We start from the raw sequence: 26,219 nt of genomic DNA, 5'->3' as shown, positions 1-26,219 counted from the left end.
AGGGGACCAGCTTCCCTGGTCCTGGGTATTGGCCCACTGGTTCAGGGGTCAGCTAGAGCCAGAGTCCTTAGTCCAGATGTCAGTCAGGGGGTTCCTCCTTCCAATTGTCCATGGCGGCTGACTCCAGTTCCAGTGTCCAGCAAAAAAGCACACCCAAGAGAGAGGTTTCTCCCCTGCACAGGACCTTTTAAATGGGGCTGAGAGTGTCCAGCAGGGTTGCACCACTGGCCTGTACCCATGTTCCACATAACCTCTCCACCTCTGTCCCAAGCTTTCTGCACAGCCTGCTGGGATATTCCAAAATGGAGTCACCCTGGAGTTACTTACCACATTTGGTCTGGATGGGGTATCAGCTCTACTGCTCGCGGACATCATGGCCAGGGCCTTCCCCAGCAAGATTTTAAAGAAGCCCCCCTCCTGGTTCGGTTCCAGACGTCCTGGGTCCGTCCTTTGTTTATTGGGCTTGGGCAGACCCTCTTTATGGCACAGAGTGACAGCTGCCTGATTGATGCAGAGCAGTTTGCCGCACCCCTTTCCTTCTTAGAAGCTGATGTTAGCACTGTTAATGGTTCCCTTTGTTGGGGAAGGCCTTTGTTCCTGCAACCGGAGAAAAAAGTAATTAACCCAGCTCAGCAAGGTGACAAAAGGCCTGGGCTCTGATCCTGAGCTGAACCAGAGAAAAATGGCATTCCTGGATGACCCGTAAGCTGTACAGATATGTCTTTGGACTTTGTAGAAGTCTTTTCAACATGGTTACAATGTACATCTGAATTATTCTTGTCTGTAGACCAAGAGGAAGTGGAGCTGCACTCTCAGGGAGCCTTCACCATAAGTGAATAATGGAGTGTCACTGCTGACAAGGCAGTAGACCTCTCTAACTTAACCTATATGTGTACAACATCATTATAAGGCCTATCTCAGGTCAATAATGAATCCTTTAGAGTTCTAGCTCTGGCAAGCTACCTGTGCGCAGATCCTGGACTGTGCGTGACCGTAGTCTCCCACGCACAGCCCTCCCACACGTGTGCATGGGTTCATGTGTAACCAGCCAAGTGCCTCTTACATTTACTGTGCCGTAGCTTCCTTATCTTAAACTGTAGGCACTGACAGTGGACACGTCCAGTCCATTTGCCATGAGTTTACTGTGGGTGAGTCACAGGTTATGAGGCTTCACAACAGTAAAAGCTCTAAAACCACGTAATCAAAAAGCGAAAACTCCAGGCGGATTAGTTGTGTAACTACGTACACAAAATGGCAAGAATTACAAACACATTTCACATGGAGAGATTGATTTACACAATGCAAGTTCCTAAGAGGATATTGAAAGAGTAATTCTTCAGTCCTAGGATGCATGACACATGAGTAAGGATGAATTTGCACTGACACAGCTTGCATTATTCATTGTTTCAAGTATACATTCTGATCGATACTTCATACAATGGATTAATCAGCTTATGAATATTCTTCAGATGCCTGACTGGATAAGCAACCTCTAGTTGTGGCTTTCACCAATCAGGTTGTGATGACATTGAACTTTATAAGTGTCTGGCTTGCTGGTGTCAGTCGTTTTTTTCATGCCTTACCAGCACAGGTCAAAAGCTCTTTCTCTGTAGCTTCTGATAAATTTTCTGAGGGAGTTTGACAGCCTCTAGGTCGAATGTCACCACTTAAGGTCAGAGTTTAAACCTTGTTGACGGTGTTGTAAGAAGATGTCTAATGTCATGGGAATTAATCTGCATGTGGTGTCTGAGATTCGGTCTGCTGCTTCTATGCCATAAAGGAGTGGAAGGCCCAGTTATTTTTAAGGGACCCTTCAGAATAGTCCCAATTGCCTCCTTCAAGTATGTCACCTGTCGGGAGCGATCCAGGAGACATCTTCCTATAAGTAACAAAAAAACACCACAGGAAGGAAAACTCCTTTTTCCCTTAGGGTGTCACGGTTTACTCGTCGCTTACGGTTTTGGCCAACTGGAACTGAAGGATGATCTTGATTCTTGTAGGTCCTGCCCTGGCCAGGGTAAGAGCGGCCCTTTCTGGTAGCCACAGTGCTGCTGACAATGGTACGTCAAAAGGCAGCCCGTGCCCTCCAGAAGGAGTCCCAGAGGAAAAACCCCAAAGGAAAAAAAATCTCTGACTGGAACTCCCTGGAACAGAAGAAAAAACACAAGAAAAAATGTTAGACTTCCAATCAAGAAAAATAACTGGAAGGAAACTGTAACGACCAGGGAAAAAAGGCTGGAATCAGAGGAAAAGCAACCGGAGCGTGCTGGGAGGAAGAAGAACATGGCCCCGTACTTGGAAAAAATTAAAGAAGAAAAGAAAAAAGAAAGAGGAAAGAATACAAAGGAAAAGAAGTAAAAAAAGAAAAGCCAGTCACCAGGTAACTGACGGGTGGGGCGCCCACCCCTAAATCCGAGGGCTCGCCACGCCCAAACTCGCTGAGGCCCGATGCCCAATCTAGGGCCTCAGGCGACATTAAGCTGAAAAAATGGGCCAAGGTGAGCCCCGCGGCTGGGAAAACGGACCGTGGGCCCAATCACGCCCGAGCCGGCAACATAGGGAATGGTTCAAAGGGTATCCTAGCTATTAAAAAGATGAAACCCGGGTTCCCAGCTCAGTCTGCTGACCCGTCCCAGGTCGAGGCCTTTTGAACAGTCTATGTTGCATGTCTTTAGGGTGGACCCCTATTTCTGTGAGCCAAACCCCAAGGGGTGGCCTGATCCTGGGAGGTTGGTACTTCTGGTACCTCCAGCCTTGACACCTGTTAAATCCATGCCTGCTATGGCTGTGGCCTCAGCCCTGCTGCAGAGGAAGCCTTTTTCTTCCAAGGCTCTGACCCATTTGCTTTTGGTGGCAGTGGTGACATTTACGTTGGTGCTGCTCTCTGAACTGCCTCAGCTCTTGAAGTCAACAGACATTGTTCGAAGGGTGAGAGAAAATGTTAGCCTGCTTCAAGAACCAGTCCTGGAACAAGATCTTCAACTTAGACTTATCTGAATTATACATACCCAATAAGGATTAGGAGTGTCCAAAAGGAGATGATTCAAAAACTGATAACTTCTTCTTAACATGGAACCTTGCCTTAACCTAGACCTCCAAAATACTTGTGGTCTTGACACTTTCCCAGAGAGTGGCATTGCTTACCCCCTTGTGAGGAAAGCAGCTGAGGTTCTCGAATTGTTCTTAATAACTGCTGAGGCTAAGTCCCTCATCCTGGCGAAAATCCAACAGCTGTCTATGGCATCTCCAGAACCACTTCTGTCAGTTAAAGGATCATTGCTGGAACCTTGAGACTAAATGTTTTCACCTTTAGCAGCCTAGCCCTGTGCATTACCAGTGCCGCAAGCCTTATTGAACGGTATGTAGGAATTGCCAAGAATGGCAGAATTTAGCTTTCCAGGACACATAAAGAAGCCAATTTACTTTTTGATAAATTACTTGTGGAAGCCTCAAAACAGAATCTCAAGTGCAGGTGTGTTTCTGCCAACACACGAGCTTGATACATGTTCAAAGGCATCACACACTACAGGTGTACATACATCTTCTCATCTGGCTTCTTGTTAATTGTCCAGGTGGCACTAATGGAGAGGCCCTTCGATAGTGAAAGGCTCTGAGGATAGAAGACTGATTCTTTCTTGCAATGTTTCAAGAACAGAAACTCCACAGCTCCTTTACTGGACCTTGCCTTCCCGGCAAAGCAGTACCACCAAGAATACAGTTGCTTTCAAGGCTTCTCTAGGGGACAGCCCTTATGGCAACAGCAAGCTTCATACCTATTCCAGGCCCCCAGCAGTTAAATCAGTTCTGTTGTGGGAGAGGTAGGCCTATGGGATACATACAGCAACAATTCCATTCTTCCACTGGATCTGCGGCCTGATACTCATCCGCCAGCTACCAGTAGGGGAGAGTGTCTCCTATGTCACAACCAATTGGTAGTTGATCATGATGATTTCCTGGTTTCTCCTGCTCAGCCATAAGAGCTACTCCTTACCCTGCCTGTCCTTTCTATCAAACTGTCTTCCTTGTGCCAGGTGATGTTCTTTGGCACATGCCTTGATCTTCGAGGCCAAGGTTCTTGCCCTGGTGAATAAAGGGGCCACAGAGGAAGCGCCCTTGGAGAAGAAAGCATTTACTTTTACTTCTTTCACTCTTTAGTCTCAAAGGATGGAGGTCTCAGACCCGTTTTACATCTATGCTCTTCCAACTCTTCATTCTGCAAGACAATTTTAAAATTCTGTCCCTAAGCATGTGCCGCTGACCCTCAATGGATGTTTCCTCTGGTACTCCAGTACACTTACTTCCACAGACTTTACCTCCAAGTCTCAGTAGGCCAAACTACCAAATTGCAGTGGGTCAGAACAGTAACAGTTCTCAGCACTACAATTTGGTTTCCGCAAGTCATCACCAAACCGCTGGCTATGGTGGCAGTTTCACTCATGAGGTCAGGTGTCCATGCATTTCCATACTTGAAATGACTGCCTAGTGAAAGTGGGATTCCCTGAAGGGGTGATAGACTATCTCAAGGAAACCATGATCTTTTTAATGACCTGGACTTCGTAATCAATCAATCAATGAGTTGACTTGTAGAGCGTTTCTTGTCACCTGTGAGAGTATGCGGTAGCTGGCAGGGTTTCTAGGGTCTCGGTTGAAGAGCCAGGTTTTTAGCACCCTGCTGAACTTGTGTAGAGTTGAGACGGTCCTAAGGTGCAGGGAGAAACTGTTCGAGGCTTCAGCTGTGAGGTAGGAGTATGAGCAGTGTATGCGGAGGTTGTGGGCCAGTTCAGAATCCCATCTTGTTCCCATTAAGAGGCTGAACTTCAATGGTATGATGTTGGGGAAGACCTGACTAGAGCTTTTCCTCCTCATCAGTGGATTGCATGTACTCTGGGTAGGATACAGTTGTTTCAGAATCTGGTCTGATCCTGGCTGTGTGAATCCACTGTCTCCTGGGCTTGATGCTTCTTTCATCCTTTTGGTGCCACAAGCCTGGTGGTGAATGAGGGCCCTTCAGTTGTGCATAACATGACAAGGCCTCCAATATCAGGGTAGTCTCTTGCTTGTGTAGAGATCTTTCATTCTCGGGCAGTGGATTGTTCCTTCAGCTCTCCACTGTGTCAGGGCACTGTTGTTATGGATGCCTGATGGTTTGGCTGAGGCTGTCATCTGGGTTAAGATAATGGTGTGAAACCTTTTTCGTTCATATGAGAGCCACGTGTGCACATCAGTATGCTGAAGTTATGAGCTGTTCAGCTTGCCCCACAGCTTTTCCCCATTCCATTTCAGCGAACATCATTCAAATTATTTTTGGACAACACAACCACCCACCATTACATCAACAGAGGTCTGTGTGTTTTTGGTCCCTGTGTTAGGAGGTCTTACATGTATGGCTGTGGGCTCTGGAGCAGGGCATGTTCCTCATGGCAGCTCATCTAGCGGTGACACAGTGTGAGGAGGCGGATGACGTGGTGGTTTCATTGGATCACAACTGGGAAATTCATCACAAAGTGACCAACATGATCCTCTCCAGTCCCTGCAGGGACCTCTTTGCCACTATCCTGAACAGAAAGTTTCCTCTATTCTGGGCTCTGCACTTTCCTCATAATTGTTTAATGGGAGACACCTTCAGATTCACCTGATCAGAGGGTCAACGATGTGTCTCTCTGCTATCGAGCTTTCTGCAGAAGGAGCAGGAAGATAAAGCACAGCTGATTCTTATTTCTCCATATTGGGCGAGGAAGATTTGCTTTGTCATTCTGTTTGAACACAGTACCCTCTTCCTTCCTCACACGGAATTTAGTTTTACAGTACTGGTTCATCCCGTGTTAACTCTTGATGCTATTGCTAGAGGACAGACATTTGTTACTTTACTCTATAACAGTAATTTTTGGACTTCTGCCACTCTGATATAAACCTACCTCTTAAAAGTGGAGGTCATGCAACAATCCCTGTAGTCAAAGTATTAGTCCAATAAGGTATTAGATACTATGCACTGGCTGAACTAACATAGTCTAGCCACTTAACTATTTTTCTAGGAACATACGCTGTATAGTTCTCAGACAGTTTTTTTTTTTTTTAAGAGATTTTAAATGTTTTAGTTAACGACTACCATTTTGTTTCCTTGTTTAAAGTTGCTTACAGATCTCTGCTGTAAGTTTAGCAATTTGTTATTTTGCTCTTATATGTTTTGAGTGAATGGAATGTGAGTGTGGTGAAACCAGTGCACACGTGTGGCTCTAGGAAAGCATTTCCATGCATCACAAAGGGAGGGAAGTATGACTATATACTATCTTCCTTACCTTCTTACAGTGCCTGCTACACCATAGCTGTTACTGCAACAACAATAGCCACACTATCATCACCTCATGCCACATCACACATTGCCCTTATGATCTACGACAGTATAAAGTTAAACAACTTTAGGCTCATAACCCCAAAACACCAACACCTGATTGTTAAGCCTTACACCACTGCATACCCTTACACACCACAACCACATCATAATCTTTTCTCACTCCTCCATAGAAACACTAATAAATCCCACTCTCAACACAGCAGCAGTGCAAGCTTCCCTAACTGTAGGAAAATAAAGAATTGCACGCTGCAGTAGTGTAAGCTTCATAACATATGGAGCAGGTTCAGCATTTTTGACACTCACGTTGAACGGTTTTTCAGACACAGCAAGTACAGCATCGGAAGGAGTAGCAAAAACTTTGCCTTTGAATGCTTGGTCTAGTGCAGGTCACAGCAGTACAAGCTATGCTAGCAAACAGCAGGTGACAACCAGAGTGCAAATGTCCTCACACAGGACCTGCTTGAAAGTAAAAAATTAACCCTCATAAGGTTACTACTGTTATAAGAATACATGTTGGCCTTTTCTAGAACTCACAGAGAATTGTACTGCGCACAGTCCTAGATTTCTTACGGTACGCACTGCATAAAATGTAAGTTGGATTAGTTTCTAGCAAGTAAAACATTCCACATTCATAAGTGACATGCAAACGTGATTTTTCACGTCTTACTTTTTTCTTCCATGGGGGATTTATTTTTCCCTGTGCAGAAACGGCGTTCTCAACACCCACTTCAAATATGGAGGTATTTCCACCACGCCAATTAGCATTGGGTTCCAGGATGGCAAAACCGCCTGCGAGGGATATCTAAGAAGCCATAAACCTATGGTTTAGAGTTGATATTGTTTTTGTAGTCTAGCCACCCAAAGAATACTAAACGTTGGGACGCACCAGTACTGACATACTGGGACAATTTCTGCATTTATATGTGTACCATACAAATGTAAAATTCTGCCATCCTGGTTCTGTGACTCGGGACTGGAGTTTACATTTACAAATTGCATTTTATGCACACATCTAAGTAAAACATTGGTGTGCTAAGTGTTTTGTGAATCGGGCCCAAGCAAAACAGTTGCAACTCAAACAGACAAAATGCATGTTAACCTAATAATCAACATTTGCTCCATGGACTGCACAAGTGCACGCTTTCTGTGGTTGTCCACGATGTTATTTTTTTTTTTAAATACTACATAACACTGTGGACCTATCTACTAGATTTCAAGGTATTGTAAATGTGATTCTAAAAACGATATAATGATGGAAAGCAGCAGTACAGTTTTCTACCCCAAAATGGACATAGTTATTGTTTGTAGACATCTAGTGTTCCTGCGACTGGATGTTTTGATTAAATGCTTTTAGACCTTTTACTGTTGTGGAGCCTCATAACCTGTGACTCACCTTTTCAATTAAAGCAAAAACTATCATTAGTCTGTGCTACCTTTGTAGTCATCGTTTATGCTCTGACATGTTTTCGGTAATTACATTATTCTTGTTTCTCTTCCAGGTTCACTTATGTACTTAAATGAAGCAACACTACTTCACAACGTGAAAGTTCGATACAGCAAAGATAAAATTTATGTAAGTACTACCATGTGCCATTCAGATTGTGTTTGAGTGCCTTTGAAATTCTGTATTTTGCTTATAGTCAATTTACAGATAATCCATTGTAATAAGGTCAGTTTATTAATAGAGACTAAAATAGAAGATACTACTTGAAAATATCTCTAAAACTAACATTCCCTTTGTGCTCTCATATTTAAATTTATAAAGTAATGATTTTTAAAGTGGAATAACTGCAATAAGATGTAAGTATGCATTTCTAGCTTATCACTTTTCATTACCTTGCCTGTTTAGTAAATCCATAATGTGAATTTTCCCTAGTGTTGGTTTGTCTTGTTCAGTCTCTAGTCGCTGAATCTCTTTTAATATCAAGTAGTTTTAGTGAATGCTTTAGGCAGATCTGTATGCTAGTTGAGAGCTGCCTCCAGTAATACCCTTCTTGTTGAAGCCCATCTTTGTAGGCTGCTTTAACCTAAGATCGACCACAACTGTCAAAATATGATTTTGGCCAACTCCTGTAATATTAAGAAGTTTCAATTTCTCACTGAACACTTGCTCCTTCCATTGTCATACCTTTTTTACCAAATGTGGTTGTGAATCCTAAATTTCCTTTAAATCCACAAGGAAAACCATTCTCCACAATTGACTACAAAGAAATAGTGGATGACACAATCATCAGAGTCCGTTTTATGCTTATTATCCCTGCACAAGACAGCAGAGCTAAGCCTCATCTAATCCACAAGTCCAAAAAATGGCCCGTAGACTCAGGTCTGGTATGGAAAGTTAAGGTCCTATCCTATCCTGTTTATTAATATTCCTTACATACTTTCCAAACATCCAGAACCACATATATCTGTTCGTACTCTACCATGAATTCCTGTCTCGCAAATGTTCTCCAAATGTGCTGCAACCACAAGTTTTGAGCTCAGGCCTGTACTTTTACTCAGTTAAGGCTCTATGGAAAGGACTAAATTAATCTGTGAAAATGGAGAAATGTAATTTCAGGACCTGGGAATCAAATTACAGATCTTGAATAAAAATGTACCTTCTCCATTAAATTATTTTTGTTTATTGTATTTCTTAAAAAGGAGAAGACTTCCTTTCGCAGGCTGGTCCGCACCTCTCCATTTTAGTATCTTCTAATGAAAGAACTACTTGGGAATGGCTCGGAATGGCTCTTTAACACAACCACTACTGGTCCTTCCTCCAGAGATATGTCTTCTGCATTCAGTTATTTTCACAATTTAACCTTTCTTTATAAATATGTACTTTCATATTAGAGATACTCACACAAGTTGTTACCATTTGCTAACGTACGTGGCCCCATCCGGAGTGTATTCTTTAGCTTTACTAGGATCCACCCATCTTTCCCTTACTAATTTTCAAATATTAAACAAAATATTCTAATAAAATAAGTTTGGCATAGATCATGTTGTCAAGCCATATCTTAAGACATGGAATGAGGGGAAAGCTATTTAGTGTGTGTTTGGACTGGTCTGTCCTTTCTAAGTTAATTTTCACTATGTGCCTTTATGGCAATTCTTTGAACTCTCGCATATCTACATAATTGCTAGGGCAATGAATAACCTGCCCCTTTGTTGCATAATCTTGGCTGTCTCTGGTTTAGTCCTGGAGCTTTCTTTTCCCCAGTATTCAATTTTGAAGACCTGCTCCGTTTTGCAATCATCAGAAGCTTGCTGTTTTTGTCCTTGCTTTAAAAGTTGCTTTCTCCACCTCATTAGTTCTTCTGTCCCATGGCACTCCTGACCACTAGGGCTCTTAATTATGAGGATTTGCTTCCCACCGTCTACTGTTGTGATAAGTTCAGTCTTGTTTCAAATGCCAAGCCGAAAGGATAGGTTAATCGGAGTTAGATTGTGTAGTGCTACAGACGGTTAGTGATTGGTTTAACAAGGGCCATTTCAGAACGTTTTTGCAGAGTAATTACATTTTCTTGCCCTGTAACATAATATCCTTTTGTCCTTGGTTTGGAAGAAAAGTATTTATACAAGGACTTATGTTGGTCTTTATATCCTGTGTACACATCCTCAACTGATGAACGCAGAGAAATTAGGAAATTATTGGAGAGTCCCCACTCTGCCTTCTCTGTTACATCAACTAAAACTAACTTCTAAATTGTCCCTTCCCTTTTATCTTCTATGCTAAATATTTTTTCTTTGCATATATATTTTCTAAAACTTAGCACCTGCCTTCCAGGTGTTGGTCGTGCTAGCCCATTACTTGAATGATCTCATTGATCAATCACTATTGCATGAAGTATTCTGTCAGTATTTCATTAGCCTACACTCGTTTGCCAACAGTGTGTAGTGTTCCATTTGCTTGATAGTTTGACTTAGACCTTTTTCTATTTTTCTATGTCTAATCTGAGTTCAGTTTGAAGGCCTCTAATACTGCTTTAGCTGCTAGTGACACCTCACCAAGGTATCTGATGTTTATTTCTCTGTGAGGTTTCATTTATTGCTGAGTCCCCATACGAGAGCTGTTGAACAGTTTTGAAGACCTGTATGCCTCCCATCTCATTCTTTCTGCTGCCTCGTGGCTATCATCTTTCCCCTATTATTGATGTTGCCTTGCTGTAATCTCTCAGATGACTGCTGCAGCAGTAATGCTTCTCTGGCTTAAAGAAGCTATTCAGGACTGGAGAGACAGCTTTAATCATGGAGGTGAGAAACTTACTGGACAGACCTAGTGATTTAATTCCTCCTGTCAGCATGATCTTAGATCCTCTATCTTTGCCTCTTTCTGAGGTGTTTGTTGTAATACTTTCAGTTGAATAGGTAAGAGGGTAATGCTAAGTTGAGGATTAAAAAATGATGTTGCGCCTTCTCAAACGTGTATTGGGATTTTGAAGGATGTCCTCTACTGTATTGGAGTCTATAGGTAACATCCTCATGTTTTTCATCATTAACGTTGTTGTAAGTTATGTTTGAAGATGTGTGCTACATGCTTATGATATGCCTGTGGCATGGTCTCTTACCTTTTTCTGATAAGTGGTTACTGGTGTCACAACATAGTTAAACTTGATGGGTGAGATTTGTGACCTTTAAGATAGCCCTTTTCTGATGGTGTTGTGGGTTTGTGCCATTCATTTGTTACCTTTTACGGTGTGTGTTGTCTCTGCCCTTATGCCCCTCATACTTAGACCAGAACTGGTTTGGTTTCTATTTCTAATCCAAATATAACCTTTTTATTTTTCTGTGAGGTGGTCAGTGTGCCTGTGCTTGTTGGCTGTCATCTTGATGTTTGCTGCTGTTGAGGTATTTTGAGGTATCCATTATTCACATGTGTTCTTGTGGGTAGAATTGCCGACATGTCGTACAGTGCTTGTTTCCATGTTGTTGCCCATATTTCTTGCCATGTTGTTTTTGAAGGGACAGATGTGCTGTTTTCGGCAGCACTAAGCAGGGACTTTCTTCTTGCTCATTTGCAGTAGATAGTATTGTAAGCAAGGACAAAGCATTGTGTCGGATAGTAGACTGGGTACACTTCATGCTCACAGAAAACAATGGTTCACTAAGGTTTCATTTACCTAGGAGCCAAATCATGCAGTTAATGCTACAGAAGGCCAAGCTGGCCAGTAGAAATGTATTTATTAACTATAATTGAGGCTCTAATAGCTTTAAACAAAGTAATAGGTACCAATGACAATCACAGAGAAAACATAAAAATGACAAGTAAATGTGCATAAATACATTAATCAAACGACTTAGATCAGAAATAGTAATCTTGGGTTCACAAGATATTAATACACATGATGAAATCCTATTAATAGAGAGTAGGCCTAATGTGAATGTTGAAAGCGTCTGCATTTCAACGTTGTTGAGCAGTTTAAAAGGTTGGCATTCAGGATTACATAATTTTGGGCACCAAAGAGAGTTGTGCCTGTGTACAAATGTGTATGAATGAAAAAAAAATAAACAGGCCCAGAGGAACATGAATGAAGAAAATTTAGATAGAGCTGAAGGAGCACTGGAACAGAGTAAGCATCCAGGTTCTAGCTGTCACCAGATTTTAGACAGTTTAATCCCTCGGCAGCTCAGACCGTCAAGGCAGGAGTTCCTTGCTCTAGCTAGTGGAGAGTGGTTGAATATATCCCAAACACAAAAGGATATATGTAATGTGCATGGCAATCATAAAGGCACGGTTGCAAAAATGTCTGTGGATAGTCTGTTGTTTTATATAAAATATATATATTCACAAAAAAAAAAAACAAAGGCTATCGGGACGTTATAGTCAGGTTCTGAATTTACTCCAGCAAAACAATAGAAATTCAGCAGTTATAGTTATATAGTTATGGTTAACTCAAGTAACTATGACTCGCACCCTAAGGTAACTATGACTCGCGCCCCTGCCATGCACTGTCACGACATATGTGCTGCTTTACCCTGGGGGCCGTAGAGCGAGTGGCGGATAGTGATCGGGGACACCTTGAACTGTATTGATGGAACATCCGGTAATAAGTTCAGTAGGCATCAATCTCTTGGGTGACCAATAAGTGTCTGAAGCAAAGCAGTTCTCATGACAAAACTGTGAGGACAAGGAAATAGTCTGGGTTTCCCAATTTACATAAGGGTTATGTCTTATGAACCACGGAATTCCCAAAATGATAGTCTGATTGGGGGATGATATTAAATCAAAGGAGATGTGTTCTTAGTGGTTTCCGAATTGTAAACTCAGAGTTGTGTTGGTTGTATCAACTGGACCAGAGGATATTAAGGACCCATCCACTGTGTGAACTTGTTCTGGGGTTTCTTTGGGTCGTTTTGGTATTTGTTGAGTTGTGGCCCAAGTTTTATCCATATATATTCTACTGGCACCACAGTCAAGTAAAGCCTTTGTTCTCTCTTGACGGCCGTCCGGAAAATGTAGCGTCACAGGTAACATAAACAAAGTCGTGGCATTGTCCTTGAATGAACTGATGGAAGGTATAGCCGATGATCCCGTCCCCTCCCTTCTTACAGAGGACGGGAAGTGGCATTTCCCGATGGCCTTTGAGGACGCACGGGGCAGATACGAAGCATGTGGCCGGCAGCACCACAATACAGGCACAATCCTTTCCTACGTCTGTCTTCCCGCTCGCTAACGGAAAGTGGGCCTCGAGTGGTATCCACTTGCATAGGTTTGCCTTCGGTGTCTCTGGCGGGAGGACGAGGTTCCTCGGGACGATGCATAAAGACATGTGAAGTGCTTGGCTGAGAAGATCCTCTACTCTTTCTCTTCTCCATGCGTCGTTCTTGGAGACGGTATTCAATGGAAAGAGCCTGATCCATCAGACCACGAAGATCTTCAACTCGGGTGGAGTGTACTAACTTATCTTTAATCTCCTCTTTCAGTCCTGTACGGAATAAAGTCACCAGAGTACCTCCACCCAAGTGGTCTCAGCCGCTAGCTGTCGAAAGCGGGTAATATATTGGAGGACATCTTGTGAGCCTTGTTGGATGTCACATAAGGGTTCTTCTGCAGAGGCCTCCAATCCTGGGCGACTGAACATCTGCTTAAACCGATTCACGAAAGCGGGATAGTCCGATAATACTGGGTCATTGGAGGATACCATCGGGGTTGCCCAGGCCAAGGCAGGACCTGATAACGCACTGATAAGATATCCCACCTTTGTCTTGTCGTGGGAGAATTGGGTAGGTTGGAAGGCGAAATACACAGTCAATGCATCGAGGAACTCTCGCAGCTTAGTTGGTTCCCCGGAGAAATGAGGAGTAGAGGTGGAGACGGCCGGAACATCCACACTGCGAAAGGCCAAAGCTTGTCGTAAAGCAGCATTCTCATTGCCTAATTGTTGCAGTTCCTGAGCTTGTTGCTGAGTGGTTGCCAGAAGAGATTGGTCAGGATCTGCAGCAGCCGCCACTGTATCATCCATGATGTTAGACGACGTCGTGAGTATTTGGCGCTGCAATCTGTCACGACTTACGTGCTGCTTCACCCTGGAGGCCGTAGAGCGAGTGGTGTGGATCCTGTTCTTGAATGTTTGGCCTTGGCCCAAGTAGGGGCGACTCTTTCTGGTAGCCACGGTGCTGCAGGCAATGGGTACGCCAAGAGCAGGCCGCGTCCCTCAGAAGTAGTGCCAGAGGGAAAAAAACCTCCAAAAGATAGGATCCTGCAACAGGAACAAAAAGAATAGGTAACAGCAGGTACAAAATACAGGAAAATACACTGGAACCGACGAGAACCAACACAGGAATACAAGGAAGCAGGAGCGAAGACACCATCCAAACAGAAAGTGTTGCAGCGGAAGGAGAGAAAGAATCACAGCCCTTAAATACAAACAGGAAATAACCAACAGGAAGTAAAAGGACACCATCTTAGATAGGGAAAAGCACATAGAACAGAATGGATTAGGAACCATAGAGAGTAGGGAACAAGGAATGCTGGGAAGAGTAGGGTAATACGGGAAAGGGGAAAAACATAAAAGAAGGCATAACTAGATGTCCAGAAAAAAGAAAAAAAGAATAGAACAGGTGAGTGGGGGGTTAGATCTGCCTGGACACACGGTGCGCTAAAAAAGAACGAGGCCCCATGCCCATTTTGGGGCCTCGTAATGTACAGAGCAGGCTGGGGGCGCTGCGCGTCTTATGACCGCGTGCTGCGGCCCGAGCCGAATGTTCAGCTCGCAGCAGCGCGACTTGCACAGTTTTCTCATCAATAGTTTTATTGCAAATGTTGCTGTGATAATATCAATGGTGCCATAGAAGGTGTGCTCAATTTGCTGTGCATGGTGAAGTTGTGAGTTATAGTTAACTGTAACTACTTAATTTCTTTGGTTTTGTGCAAGTAAATTCAGAACCTAACCGTACCACCCCTGTAACTTTGTTTTTTTCAGTGAATTTCTATGCTCTTTTCTATGTTTTTTTAGCATGCACACACATAATTATAATCAGTGCCTATGGCCAGGCCTGGCAGCCAATCCTGCTGCATTCACCCAAGCAGCACATGGCCTTTGGCTGTGCGCTGCATGAGGTTGAATGGAGTTGTTTTTTTATAACTTTTTCTCTGGATCCGTGGATCCCATGATGGATCTGCAGATTGGACCCTTCTATGTGTCCCATGAGGTCAGGATACATGTATCCTGACCCCTTATGTGTTTCAGCACTCTTCCTTTCCCACCCCCACAGGGGATGCGAGAAACAAAATGGCGTTTGCAACCTTTCTGTCAGGTTACGGCCAGCCATTCGGGACCTTGCTATTCCCCTTCAGATCCACGGAGGATCCGTGTCCCTATATATTTATATTTTTTCAACTCTAATGTCTCAAACTACTGAACAGATTTACATCAAATTATAAAAAGCACACTTTCTGGACCAAAGGTTACTTTTCGGCTAAATTTAGTGTAATTCCGGCCAGCGGTTCGGTCTGTAGTCGTGTTCAAAATTCCTGTGGGAAAATGCATGGAGACAATACGTTTTCCGACCCCCCCTCTTTATCCCAGCCTCCACTTGACGGATCACTCTGAAACTTTCAACACAGCAGCTGAACCAAATGTCGTATAAGTTTTGAAAATATCATGACGATTCCTCAAGCGACACCAAATATATATATATTTTAATAATCCAGCTGTAGGGTTGCAGGCTTCATTAATTCTTCCTGTATATTGATCCTTAGTTGTGCTAACGCGCCTGATCCTTAGTAAGTAAACTTACAAGGGGACGCGTATAGGCCGGTGAACCTTTTGGATCGCATGGAGTATCCTAGCCATGTGTTGACCAATGTCATCAATAATCAATCTAATCCATCAATAACCACTAAGAGAATCTTTAAACATTAGACAATATATCAACATTTCATGAATAACTGCAACCTAATAAATGTTTAAACAATTTTTATTTCCCTATTAGTTACAATTCTAAACCATCAGACTAATTCAGTCTTTATTCAGTTATCGCATAGTTAATCCATTTGTGACCACCAATAACATAATCTAATCAGAACTTGAGGAAACATAGGCTCTAATGCTTCAGTGTAAGCTAACAAAGATGAATATATCAACATTAATAGCAAAGTTCAGCAATCAGTTCAGCAATCATTTGTCACTGTCAACGTCACCCAAAGGAACCTTACCTAACCAAGATTAGCATTAGCATGTGGGACTTCATGTGAAAACAATTTAGAACATGAATTTAGAAAACATCTAGCTAAAAGAAAAACTATTCAAACAGCGCAGTTGGTACCTAGAAAGAAAAGCACAAAAAGTTAACAGTCACATTGTCATAGCTACCTATCCATGGTATGGATCAGCAACAAAGTCAATCTTCGTCTTCAGGCCATCAATCGATCAGCAATGCATCAGGCTCCCAAGGGCATGAGCCCAATAACAGAATCTCGAATCACGTCTTCTGATATTATCAATTCACCCCTCACATCTGAAGTTTTTGCCCTTTGTCATGACTTTTTATTAAGGTTACCCAGTCCATCCCCCTAATTCCTAATTGGTCAGTCAATCACCCGTTATTACACTACCCAATAATATTAATTTTGCAAATCTATGAATTCTGATATTATGCTGTTCTCACTTCGTTGATTGGTTCACTGTACAATGTCCTCATCATCCGGCTCATCAAGTATCGAAATTGTTGCATCTTCTTCTCCAGTCAGTGTTTTTATTGTTCGAGTCCTGGGAAAATAAATCTTGTCTGCTCTACACAACATATGTTGCGATTTGATTCACTCATCTCCTGTCTGTCAGTACATTGCAGAAAATTCTAGCTAAGCAGGCTTTAACAGCAAATGGTTCACGGTCAGTTCAATACATCAGCTTTCTCTAAAGTGCTAGTAATTCAGCTTCTGCTTGAGGCCTGGCAAAACTAGGCCACAACTTCTGCTAAGTTAACTCTACAATATAATGCAAAACATAGGTTATACATCTTAATATCACATATTACTTCGTTATTATTACTCTTTTTCATTATTTCACACATTTTTTGTCATTTTTAATTTAATTCGTGAACATTAGCAGTCACTCTTCCTGGGCACATTTTCAAATGTGCACATTAATTTCTCTACATTTAATTTTTCTATCACTTTCTTGTTAATCAAAACACATAAACATTCATTAATAATTTCTAATTAGCATATCTGCTTCAACAGTTGCTGGCAAAACTGCTGATGTGTAGAGTTTATAGGTGTAGGTTTCACAAGCTGGTTTATGAGACTGCTGCAAAGATTTTCTTCACTGCTGTTCTGCTTGTCTATCTTTTTGTTTCAAGAGCAGGAAAAATTATGACAGCCAGTTCTCATTATGTTGCTATTGGACTTCGTTGTCTTTAACTTCAAAGTGTAAAGTGTATTCAGAAATACTCTACGTTTGGTCTGAATTTGTGATGGAATATCTTCAGGGGCTTGGAGTGCATCTGTGAACAAAGGAAGGTTTATATATTTAGCATAGACACCATCTAAGAATGCATTTTAAAAATATCTAACACTTATATGAAAGGAGTGTGTTCTTGCTGTAGTAACAACATTAAATATTGGATGGTGCCTGTAAATTGGATTCAAACATGGCCGGACCAAGACAAAGGGGAGTGGGAAACATATTGCTGGTAATATATGTTGGCACATTGAAACTCTTTTTAAAACCACGTCTGTCCAGTAATGTCAAAAATACCTAGCCAAAAGATAGTTTACATCAGTTCTAATCAAATTGTCAAGTATTCATTTTCTTGTTATTTGGAATTCTTCATGTTTCAAATTTGCTTCCTTTTAGGGGGAGCATAAAACAGCATTTTACCCCCGTAAAATGTACTCCTTCTGAACAGGTCACTCCATTCGGATGCAAGGAACAAATGAATCATACTGATGTGATTTATGTTTGAGGTAGTGACAGAGATCTTTGAGTAAGGTAGGAACAGATGTAATGTGTTGACTGGAGTACAAGTATGGGCATAGTGATCTACATGTCTGTTTGTGGTGTCAAAGAGATACCAAATGGATTCAAGTTTCTGCTGAAGTGGTAGTGTGCCATCCAGAGGAAGTAGTGAGGAACTGCTTTCCTACTTGCTGTAATTTGTGTCAGGAATTCAGTTAGTATGTGACTTATCTACCATGGAGTGGTGTGGGTGCCACAGGCTCGATAATAAATGGCAGGACAGACTACCTGTTTTGATTACTAGTTTTCAGGAAATTGCTTTTGATCATTCTTAGTTATATCCTTGTGTGAACAGCTTTGCAAACCAAAAATAAAAATGCACTTTCATTTATTTAAATTGTTTTTCATATATCTTGCCTAAGCCAATGCATGTGCTGTCTGTTGCAAGACATTTTGTTAGTGGACACTGGGCTTAGAGCCTGCCAATTGTTTACCATTGGTTGGCTTCAAAGTCACTCTGATTTGCTTGCTTTTTACTTGCCAGTTTCCATAGGCTTTCATTCCTCTTTCTGAGTTTGTCTCTCCCCTGGAGCTAGGACCCTTCACTTGTGTCTTTCCATTACTAATTTTTCAGTCTCTACTTTTTTTCTTTTTGTTTAAACACTTCACAAGAGTACATGTGTTTTCCAGCTGTCTCCCTCCATTGTCCATTTACCTTCATGTTCCCCTTTTTGCACTCCTTTTGTTGCTGTTATTTCCTCCCTCCCTCCTTCCATTGCCATTCTCGCTTCCTGAACACTTTTCCCACCCTCTGTTGTCCATTTGCTTCCCCAGCTCCCCTTCTCACCCTCTGTTATCCATGTGGTTGCCCTCAATTGTTAGCCTGCTTCCACATCCCCTCCTGCCCTTTTGCTGTTGGCAGCTTGATTCCACAGTCCTTTCCTCCTGCCATCGTTTGTTAGTTTGCTGCCCCATCCCCTCATGTCTCCATCTATGATCTCTACTTATGAGAAGGTGGTAACCAGGGAGATTGAGATATCAATAAATATGTCAGATACAACATCACAACAGAGTGAAAGTCCCTAACAACGTTAGCTTCCAATCATGAGATCATAGTCAAACCTGCTGACTAGGGGTGGGGGTGCCACACAAGATAAGCAATCATATTCCCCAGAGATTCTGAGACAAATCTAGGTGGGGAACTATTACATCAGATTAAGAGGAGATCTCAATTTTGAGGTTCAATCCCTCTTTAAGGCAGTCATGCACAAAGACCTAAGATTTTTGTATCCAAATCGGAGCACTTTTTTTTTTAACACTTAATATTCTAGAATGCCTATGATATATACTTAGCCTAAAATTCATAAAAACCTTTCCAAGCCCCCGAGTTGTCCGATAGTCTCCGACTGCACTTCCTTACTCAAACCTCTATGCAAATTTGTGCACTTTTTCTTAAACCCTTTGTTCCTTTGACACAGTCACACACTTGGGACAGCATGGATTTCATCCAACAGATAGAAGGCATGCCTTTCGACAATTCTCACCAGTTATTATATACAAGCATTGTATGCCACCATCCTCATCACCAGTACTGAGAGTCATTACAAAGATTTTGGATACTAGAGAAACCCATTACTGGGTTACTACCTCATTTATTGTGCAACTTGCAGACATTTCACTGACAATTTTCTTTTTACAATTTAAGAATACCTACTGTTATCAGTGGAAAGGAGTTGATATGCGAACCAGATTTGACCCGGACCTGGCCAACCTTTATATGGATGACTGTGAAAAGGCACACTTATTTAATAACCAGAACCTCTCCAGGCAGAACATTTATCTTTGGTGCCTGTACATTGATGATGTCTTCTTGATTTGGGATGGTGATGACACATCACTGAACATATTTGTTAACTGAATTAATTCCTGCTCCATAGACATCGCATTTACCACAGTCTATAATAACACAAGTATAGCCTTCTTAGCTCTATTAAGGTTGAACAAGGCACATTATATACTACATTGTTATTGGAACCAAACAAGAAGAATTCTGTACTGATGCACTCTAGCCATCACCAATAGGTCTTTGGCACATTCTTCCCTATGGCCAATTTCTGAGGGTACATACAAACTGTTTAAAAAAATAAATTTTAAAAAAAGGACTATTTCAGGGAATCTGATTCACTGATCACAATACTAGCTGAGAGGTGTACACACTTAGATTACTGAAAAGAGCTGGAAAAATAGCATGGTATACAAATGGACAACAGCTGCCAATACCAAAGGCACATTCCTATATTGAAGAAAAGATCATCTTTTTAAGTACAGTCCACATCAACCGTAATGCCATAAAAAACATTATTTGTAAACACTGGCATCTTGTTTACTACACTAATTAACATAAGTACTTACCCAGGTATTCCTTCAAAAGGGGCTTTTATTTCCACTCAGAGTTTTCTCCCACTGGAGAAAAAGGCCAATATTGTGAAAATGAATGTTATTGCTCCCTGCCCAAAAATATCAAACTTTAAATGAGTACTTTTACTATAATACTAGCAATGTCATATATGCTATTTAGGGCCATATGTACGAACACATTTTCCCATAGAAACAGAATGGGCAAAACTGCTTGCTACATCTGGCCCTTAGTGTCCTTTCCCAAAAATTTATATCAGCCAGACCACAGAGAGTGGAAACACAGATAATACAACATCGAAGCAGGGTCAATTGCAAGACTCCAGAAGCCCCCCTAGTGGAGCATTTTGAACAGCATGCTCATACTAGGGAGATTATGAAGTGGGAAGTGGTGGAGCCACCCCATTGTGACCTTCAAGGAGGCAACTTCATCAACTAACTATTGTCTCGGGAATGCAGATGGATTGAAAGGTTGTCTAGACGGGAAAGACTCAATACATTGGATAAATGGAGTCAGTTTGTTTCTCATTCAATGAGTTGAAGTATATGTGATGCTGCCAGTCTTGTGCCTTACCCTCTCTACGCATATACTACTCACTTTGCCTAAAGACAAACACATACACGTCTTTATTAATTTATAATTGGACTATTTTGTTTGGGATTTTTATATGGCTTATTCACTTATTTTAGTCACAATTTGGCCCACTTTTACATTGCATGAATCTCTGTAGTCTTTGTGCTGAATTGTTTCTATACATGACCCTGCATGCGATTCAGCTGGTCGGGTGCCCTATCACTAAGCTCTTCATTTGTTTTCACTACACAGATATTGCCTCTTACGATGCGCCCTCTTGTTGTTGATTTATGCATGCCACTCCACTTGGTTTGTACCTCCTTTGTTGGCCTCGTGGCGGTTTCAGCCTCAGACCTTCAGGTGTTACCTTTTATGATATGCAGTCTAGTTGAATGATGCATGCACATCTTCTCATGAGGTTTCCACTTTCTATTTGTTTTTGGGCCCCACAGTGTTCCGGGCTCTAAGCAGACACTTATCAGGTATGTACCTTTGCCGTCAGCCCATTTTTCTTGCAAAGGTGGTAGCATGGATAGTAATGATTTATTCCAATTTTTCCTTTTTAGTGAGCCCATAATGCAGTGTTACTGGCTTTTATTTCTACTCAGAGTTTTCTCCCACTGGAGAAAAGGGCCAATATTGTGAAAATGAATGTTACTGTTCACGGTTTTCTACCATGGTTTTGAACCAGCACAACTATTTCAATATTTTGGTTTAACCGTGAGCAAGACAGTATTTATATTGTGTAGTGTAGATTCTTAGTGCCAGTTCCCCAATATTAGAACGTACGCATGCAATTTAGTATTGCAGTTTACGAGATTGTGTGGTAAAGTGATGGTCCATCTTTCACAGGTATGTCTTCTGCATGTAGCACTTTTATAGTTCACGGTGCATGTGTAATATAACACATTAGGGACCTTTGTCCCTGTCTTTTTCTTAATTGGCAAAAAATGTTATTACTAATTGGCCAACTGTTTTATCTTTCCTGAACATGATTGTCCAGGCTATGTGAAGATGTAAGTAGACAAACTGGATTTGTTCAGTTAGGCGTGATTCACTTATCCTACTAGTAGTATTTTACTGGGATGTGAAATGTATGGAGTCTTAAAAATCTCGTGTATCATCTCTAGTAGGCTGCTTTTATTTCTTTGTCATCCTGATGAAGACCCCGGTTAACTCAGTTCAAGGGGTTGAAACGTCAACCTGGTTCCACCCATATCATTGATTGTTGGACTGTGCTAACCCAAATTCCTATATCATTGGGTTGCTAAGCAGACTTTGTGTCCCTTGGATGTGGACTTTTGTACATACTGTAAATGTTACTCATGTATTTATGTTTGCTTGTTTGGCTCACTCTTTTACACTTACACTGTGCTGCCACTTGGAGCACCAGCTTGATTTTGCTTCTCGAGTACATTGAATATCTATTTGACTCTTATTTTGATACTTTGTTAAGCAATACAAAATATTTAACACATGCAATACTATGTGAATTATCATTATAAAACGTTGACGTTTGGCCAGTTGTACCATTTTTTAATCACCTTTCCTCTTATTCAGCTTACTGGCCCATCTCCTCCCACCCTTTATTGTCAGCTTTCTTCCTCATTCCCTTCCGGCCATTGTCTGTTGTCAGCTAGCTGCCTCACCACCCCTGCCTGCCCTCCATGGTCAGCTTGCTTCTCTAGTCCCCCCAGCACCCCACCTCCGCATCTTTGTCAACTTACTGCCCCTGTCCTTTCCATCCACCCTCCGTTATTAGCTTGCTGGCTCATTCCCGTCGACACACCCTATGTTTCTTCCCCTGTCCCTCCTGCCCGCTTTTGATTGTCTGTTTGCCTCCCCATCCTCCTGCCCACCTTCCGTTGTCCAAGTGATTCCCCAGCCCTTATCGCCAGTGTACTTATTGTCTCCTGTGTGTCCCCTTCTCCACCCGCATTCTTCTCTTCCCACCTACTCTAAGTGGCTTTGTTCTGCAGACCACTCCCCTGTGTTTATAATTTTTTTTATAAGAAAAAAGCACTGACTGCGTATTAGAACTTTAAAAAAAGTATTTTTAGCCATGCTACACAGCACAGCGTACCTAAAATAATTAATAAAGAGATTATCTTTCATAGGCGAGACCTAATGATTTGGCCCGTGCTTGTTAGCTATTGGTACAGTCATATGAGGAACGATCTGCCTCGAGCTTCTCTGGAGAATTTTAAGCCGTATCCATCGAAAAATAGTCACAGTACAAAAATTTTGTTTTTGCCATTAAAAAGCCTTTATATGCCATCACAGAGAGACGTACTGTGAGCATGCACACCAGGCTGTACCTAAATCTGGGGAAAGGGGTGTTTAAGCACCCCCACCTCCTTGCCCATCCCCTTCAGACGCCTATGCGTGTCACTATGTAGCAGATAGTGCTTACTAGACCTGGAAAAGCTGGTTCCCCTGCAAATTTGCTACCTTATTAAACATCACAAATTCAATGACAAGATACCTTTAGCTGCTAGCTACTTAAAACTTGAATAATTACTTTTAGTTGACAGCTTTAAGTTAGAATAATGAAATCAGCCCGTTTGAGTAATGCTTCACACTGAAACATCGAATACATTTTAATTTATTATAGACACTAGTGTAAAAAGAATGAGTCATTCATTGGACCGGGCTCATGCTAAATTCTATTCATTACATCAACAAAATTTCACCAAGAAGTCTAAATTATATGGATTTCACTGAAATATATTCCCAAAAACGTAGGACAACAGTTAAATATTCTTTTTCAGAACAAAAAAAAATGTTTCGAAGCTAAATTAATCAAAGTAAGACACGTATACATCGTCTTTAGCAGGTGTAAGAGTATGTGTTAGAATATAATTCCGAATGTATTCCTTCTGTCAAGGCACTTTAACGTGGCAGTTCTGCTGTCACTAAAGTTGACATTCCTCTTCATTATTTTTAAATGAAGCGAATACGTAGCTCCTTTGGCTCTTCTTGGCTCAAATGACAGACTTAATCTTTTATATTGCTATCAGGTTGCCTAATTGTACTTACTTAATTCTGACCACATTACGGAGTTAGTCTTGCCATCTGCTCCTTCAGTGACAGATGTAACATAGAAATTAAACACGAGGTTTGTAATGCGGGGCTGGACCTCTTGGTACACAGTGATACTGTGGCAGGAAGTGCATGTATGACCTGTTAGTAAGTGTGTTTATTCATCGTTATTGAAATCCCTACATTGGTTTTTGTCAAGGTTGACAGAAGCACATTATTTGTGGTAAAGCTTTTGTCGTGCTCGTGAACCACACTTTCCTCGTAGCCAGGATGTCTTTGTTCCTAAGAATCTATTAAGAATTAGCATTACCTGCAGTAGCAGGTGGCAGAAGATAATATGCAAATGAATGTTGCTGTCAAGAGACTGACAAGGTAAATACGCTGATTGAAACTGACCTTTTAAAAACCATATTTTGATAGTAAATGCAGGTTTTTGAGCATTTCTAACAAATGTGATATATTTGCAGTCCATCTGAGATGAAAACGAGTAAAACCTATTATCGACAGAGCCAAGAATCAGCAACAAAATTAATAAACGTAAGATAAAGCTAGTAGTTTGTTAATTGTGTTATGTAGTGACCAGGTTTTTCATCTCGGTATTATAGCTAACGCTGTAGTTCTAATGGCTAACGCCAGGGGTGCCCTCGCAATGCGATCTGGCTCCTTGAAAACCACAAGTGAACAATGAAGAGGGGGACATTGCTCCAGTGGAGCAGAAGGGACGTGATATGCAGGGTCTGCATGAGGTATCGGTGCAGGCATGCTGATCTGTGTTGGAATCTTGCCAGCTTTAAGTTTGTGTGGCTTTTAAGCAAATGGAGATTGAATTTTTACTTCAAGGACCCTGAATGGAACAGTGCCTGATAAAGTGTAACGAGGATTACGTAAAATTATTGTTAAAAATCAGATGTTTGAATTAAATACAGAAGAAGCAGTCTCACCCTCCCTAGCATGATAGAGAACAGGAAATGAACTGATATAGGTGCAAGATTTAGTGAATTCTGTAAACCTAATTCGGTCCCCTGGTCAATCTCTCAATTCATTTGATTTCTATTAAGCTTAAACTGGAAAAGTGTGCTAAGAAAGTGTAACATATTCACCATACTGTTTTAAATGTGTTTGTAATGCTTTTCCAGTGCCAGTACCGAACGCTTCCAGTATTATCAGAGCTGGCTTTTCGGCCCGAACGAAGACCCTTTGAAAACATCCGGGTCCTGGCGGTGGCTTTTGTACAGCAGCAGAGGATGCACTGCCACTCATCCCCGGATGATTATCTCATCCCAGCAGCCTTAAGGGAGACAGTAGAGACTTGAGTAGCCATGATCCTCAACAATTTATGCATTCGTGGGTTCTGTGGAGAAGTGTGGCTCAATGGTTAGAGCGGCAGACCCTGAAGCAGAGATCTGGCTCAAGACCAGGGTTCAAGTCCCGCTTCGGCAGGTCTTGGGCTCAATTCCCCTTGACCAGATAATTCTCGCCTCGGTGCCTAATCTAATTCATGGGTCCCACTCTGCAACTCTGGGCAATAGCTTGCTTAATCTCCACAACGGCCCCAACAGCGCTTGGATGCCTGGCTTCACCCTGGGGGTGCTCAGGAGTGGGCGCCTCACAGGGAAAAGCCAGGAGGGGTTCCATAGCGGTATGAGTACAGCGCCTTGAGACCCTAACGGGTGAGTAGTGCGCTATACAAGTGCTAATTTACATTTTACCACAAACTTCTCTAAACCCTCAACGATGCAAGTTTAGAAGGACTATGTTCATTGTAGAAAATGTAGATCATATCCTGCTCTAAGCTTGCACTTCTGCACAGAGGGTAACAGCCACTGGTCACTTGGTGTACACTGCCCCATGGCTACATCTGTGTCATCCTGCAGGTGTATGCTTGTCGGAGACTTGCACAGCCTATGTCTGGAGTGTTATGCCGTATTGCCAGGAAGTTGGGGTAAATTCACCAACAGTTGCAGCCTAGACTGTGAGGCTGTTTCCAGTATTCCCTAACCATATTGACTTTTTGGACACAATGATGTTGCAGAGCTCAGCTCTCCTGCATTTCCAGGTTTACATTGTGGCAGTCACTCTTTAAAACCTGAATATCTGTAAAATGATCAATGAGCTGCAACATTGTAAGGAAAAACTAATTTCCCATACTTGTAGGAAGTTGAGTTACTGGTTGAGGGGGGGGGGACCCCTACTCAAACAGCGACCACAGTTCTTGTCAGGGTGAAACACAAGCAAACCCCAAATGAACCTGTGCTTGCCCTCTAGTAGATTGGCACAAAAGCAGTCAGGTTTATCTTAGAGGCAATGTTTAAGGTATTTATGCTGTATATAAAAAGATACCCCCTACACCATGGATTTCATATAGTAATTGTGCAGGCTGCGTAATTACTCTGCGCCTCTCTCATACCAAACATTAATTGGTAATTAATTTGTGGATATTATTCCTCAT

General features: G+C 41.9%; 1 protein-coding gene across 7 annotated transcripts in view; it reads left to right on the top strand.

Moving 5' to 3' along the window:
• MYO6 (myosin VI) overlaps positions 1-26,219 on the top strand; it is an 892,076-nt gene that overhangs the window by 220,045 nt on the left and 645,812 nt on the right. For all 7 annotated transcript variants that reach the window (XM_069235652.1, XM_069235651.1, XM_069235650.1 and 4 more), the window contains exon 4: positions 7,852-7,925. In XM_069235652.1, coding sequence (XP_069091753.1) covers positions 7,852-7,925 — 74 coding nt within the window. The remainder of the gene's footprint in view (positions 1-7,851; positions 7,926-26,219) is intronic.

Source organism: Pleurodeles waltl, chromosome 5 (genome assembly GCF_031143425.1).
Source record: "Pleurodeles waltl isolate 20211129_DDA chromosome 5, aPleWal1.hap1.20221129, whole genome shotgun sequence".
Lineage (NCBI taxonomy): Eukaryota > Metazoa > Chordata > Amphibia > Caudata > Salamandridae > Pleurodeles > Pleurodeles waltl.
The sequence above is the reverse complement of the archived record's forward strand: the minus strand, read 5'-3'. Positions and strand labels throughout refer to the sequence as shown.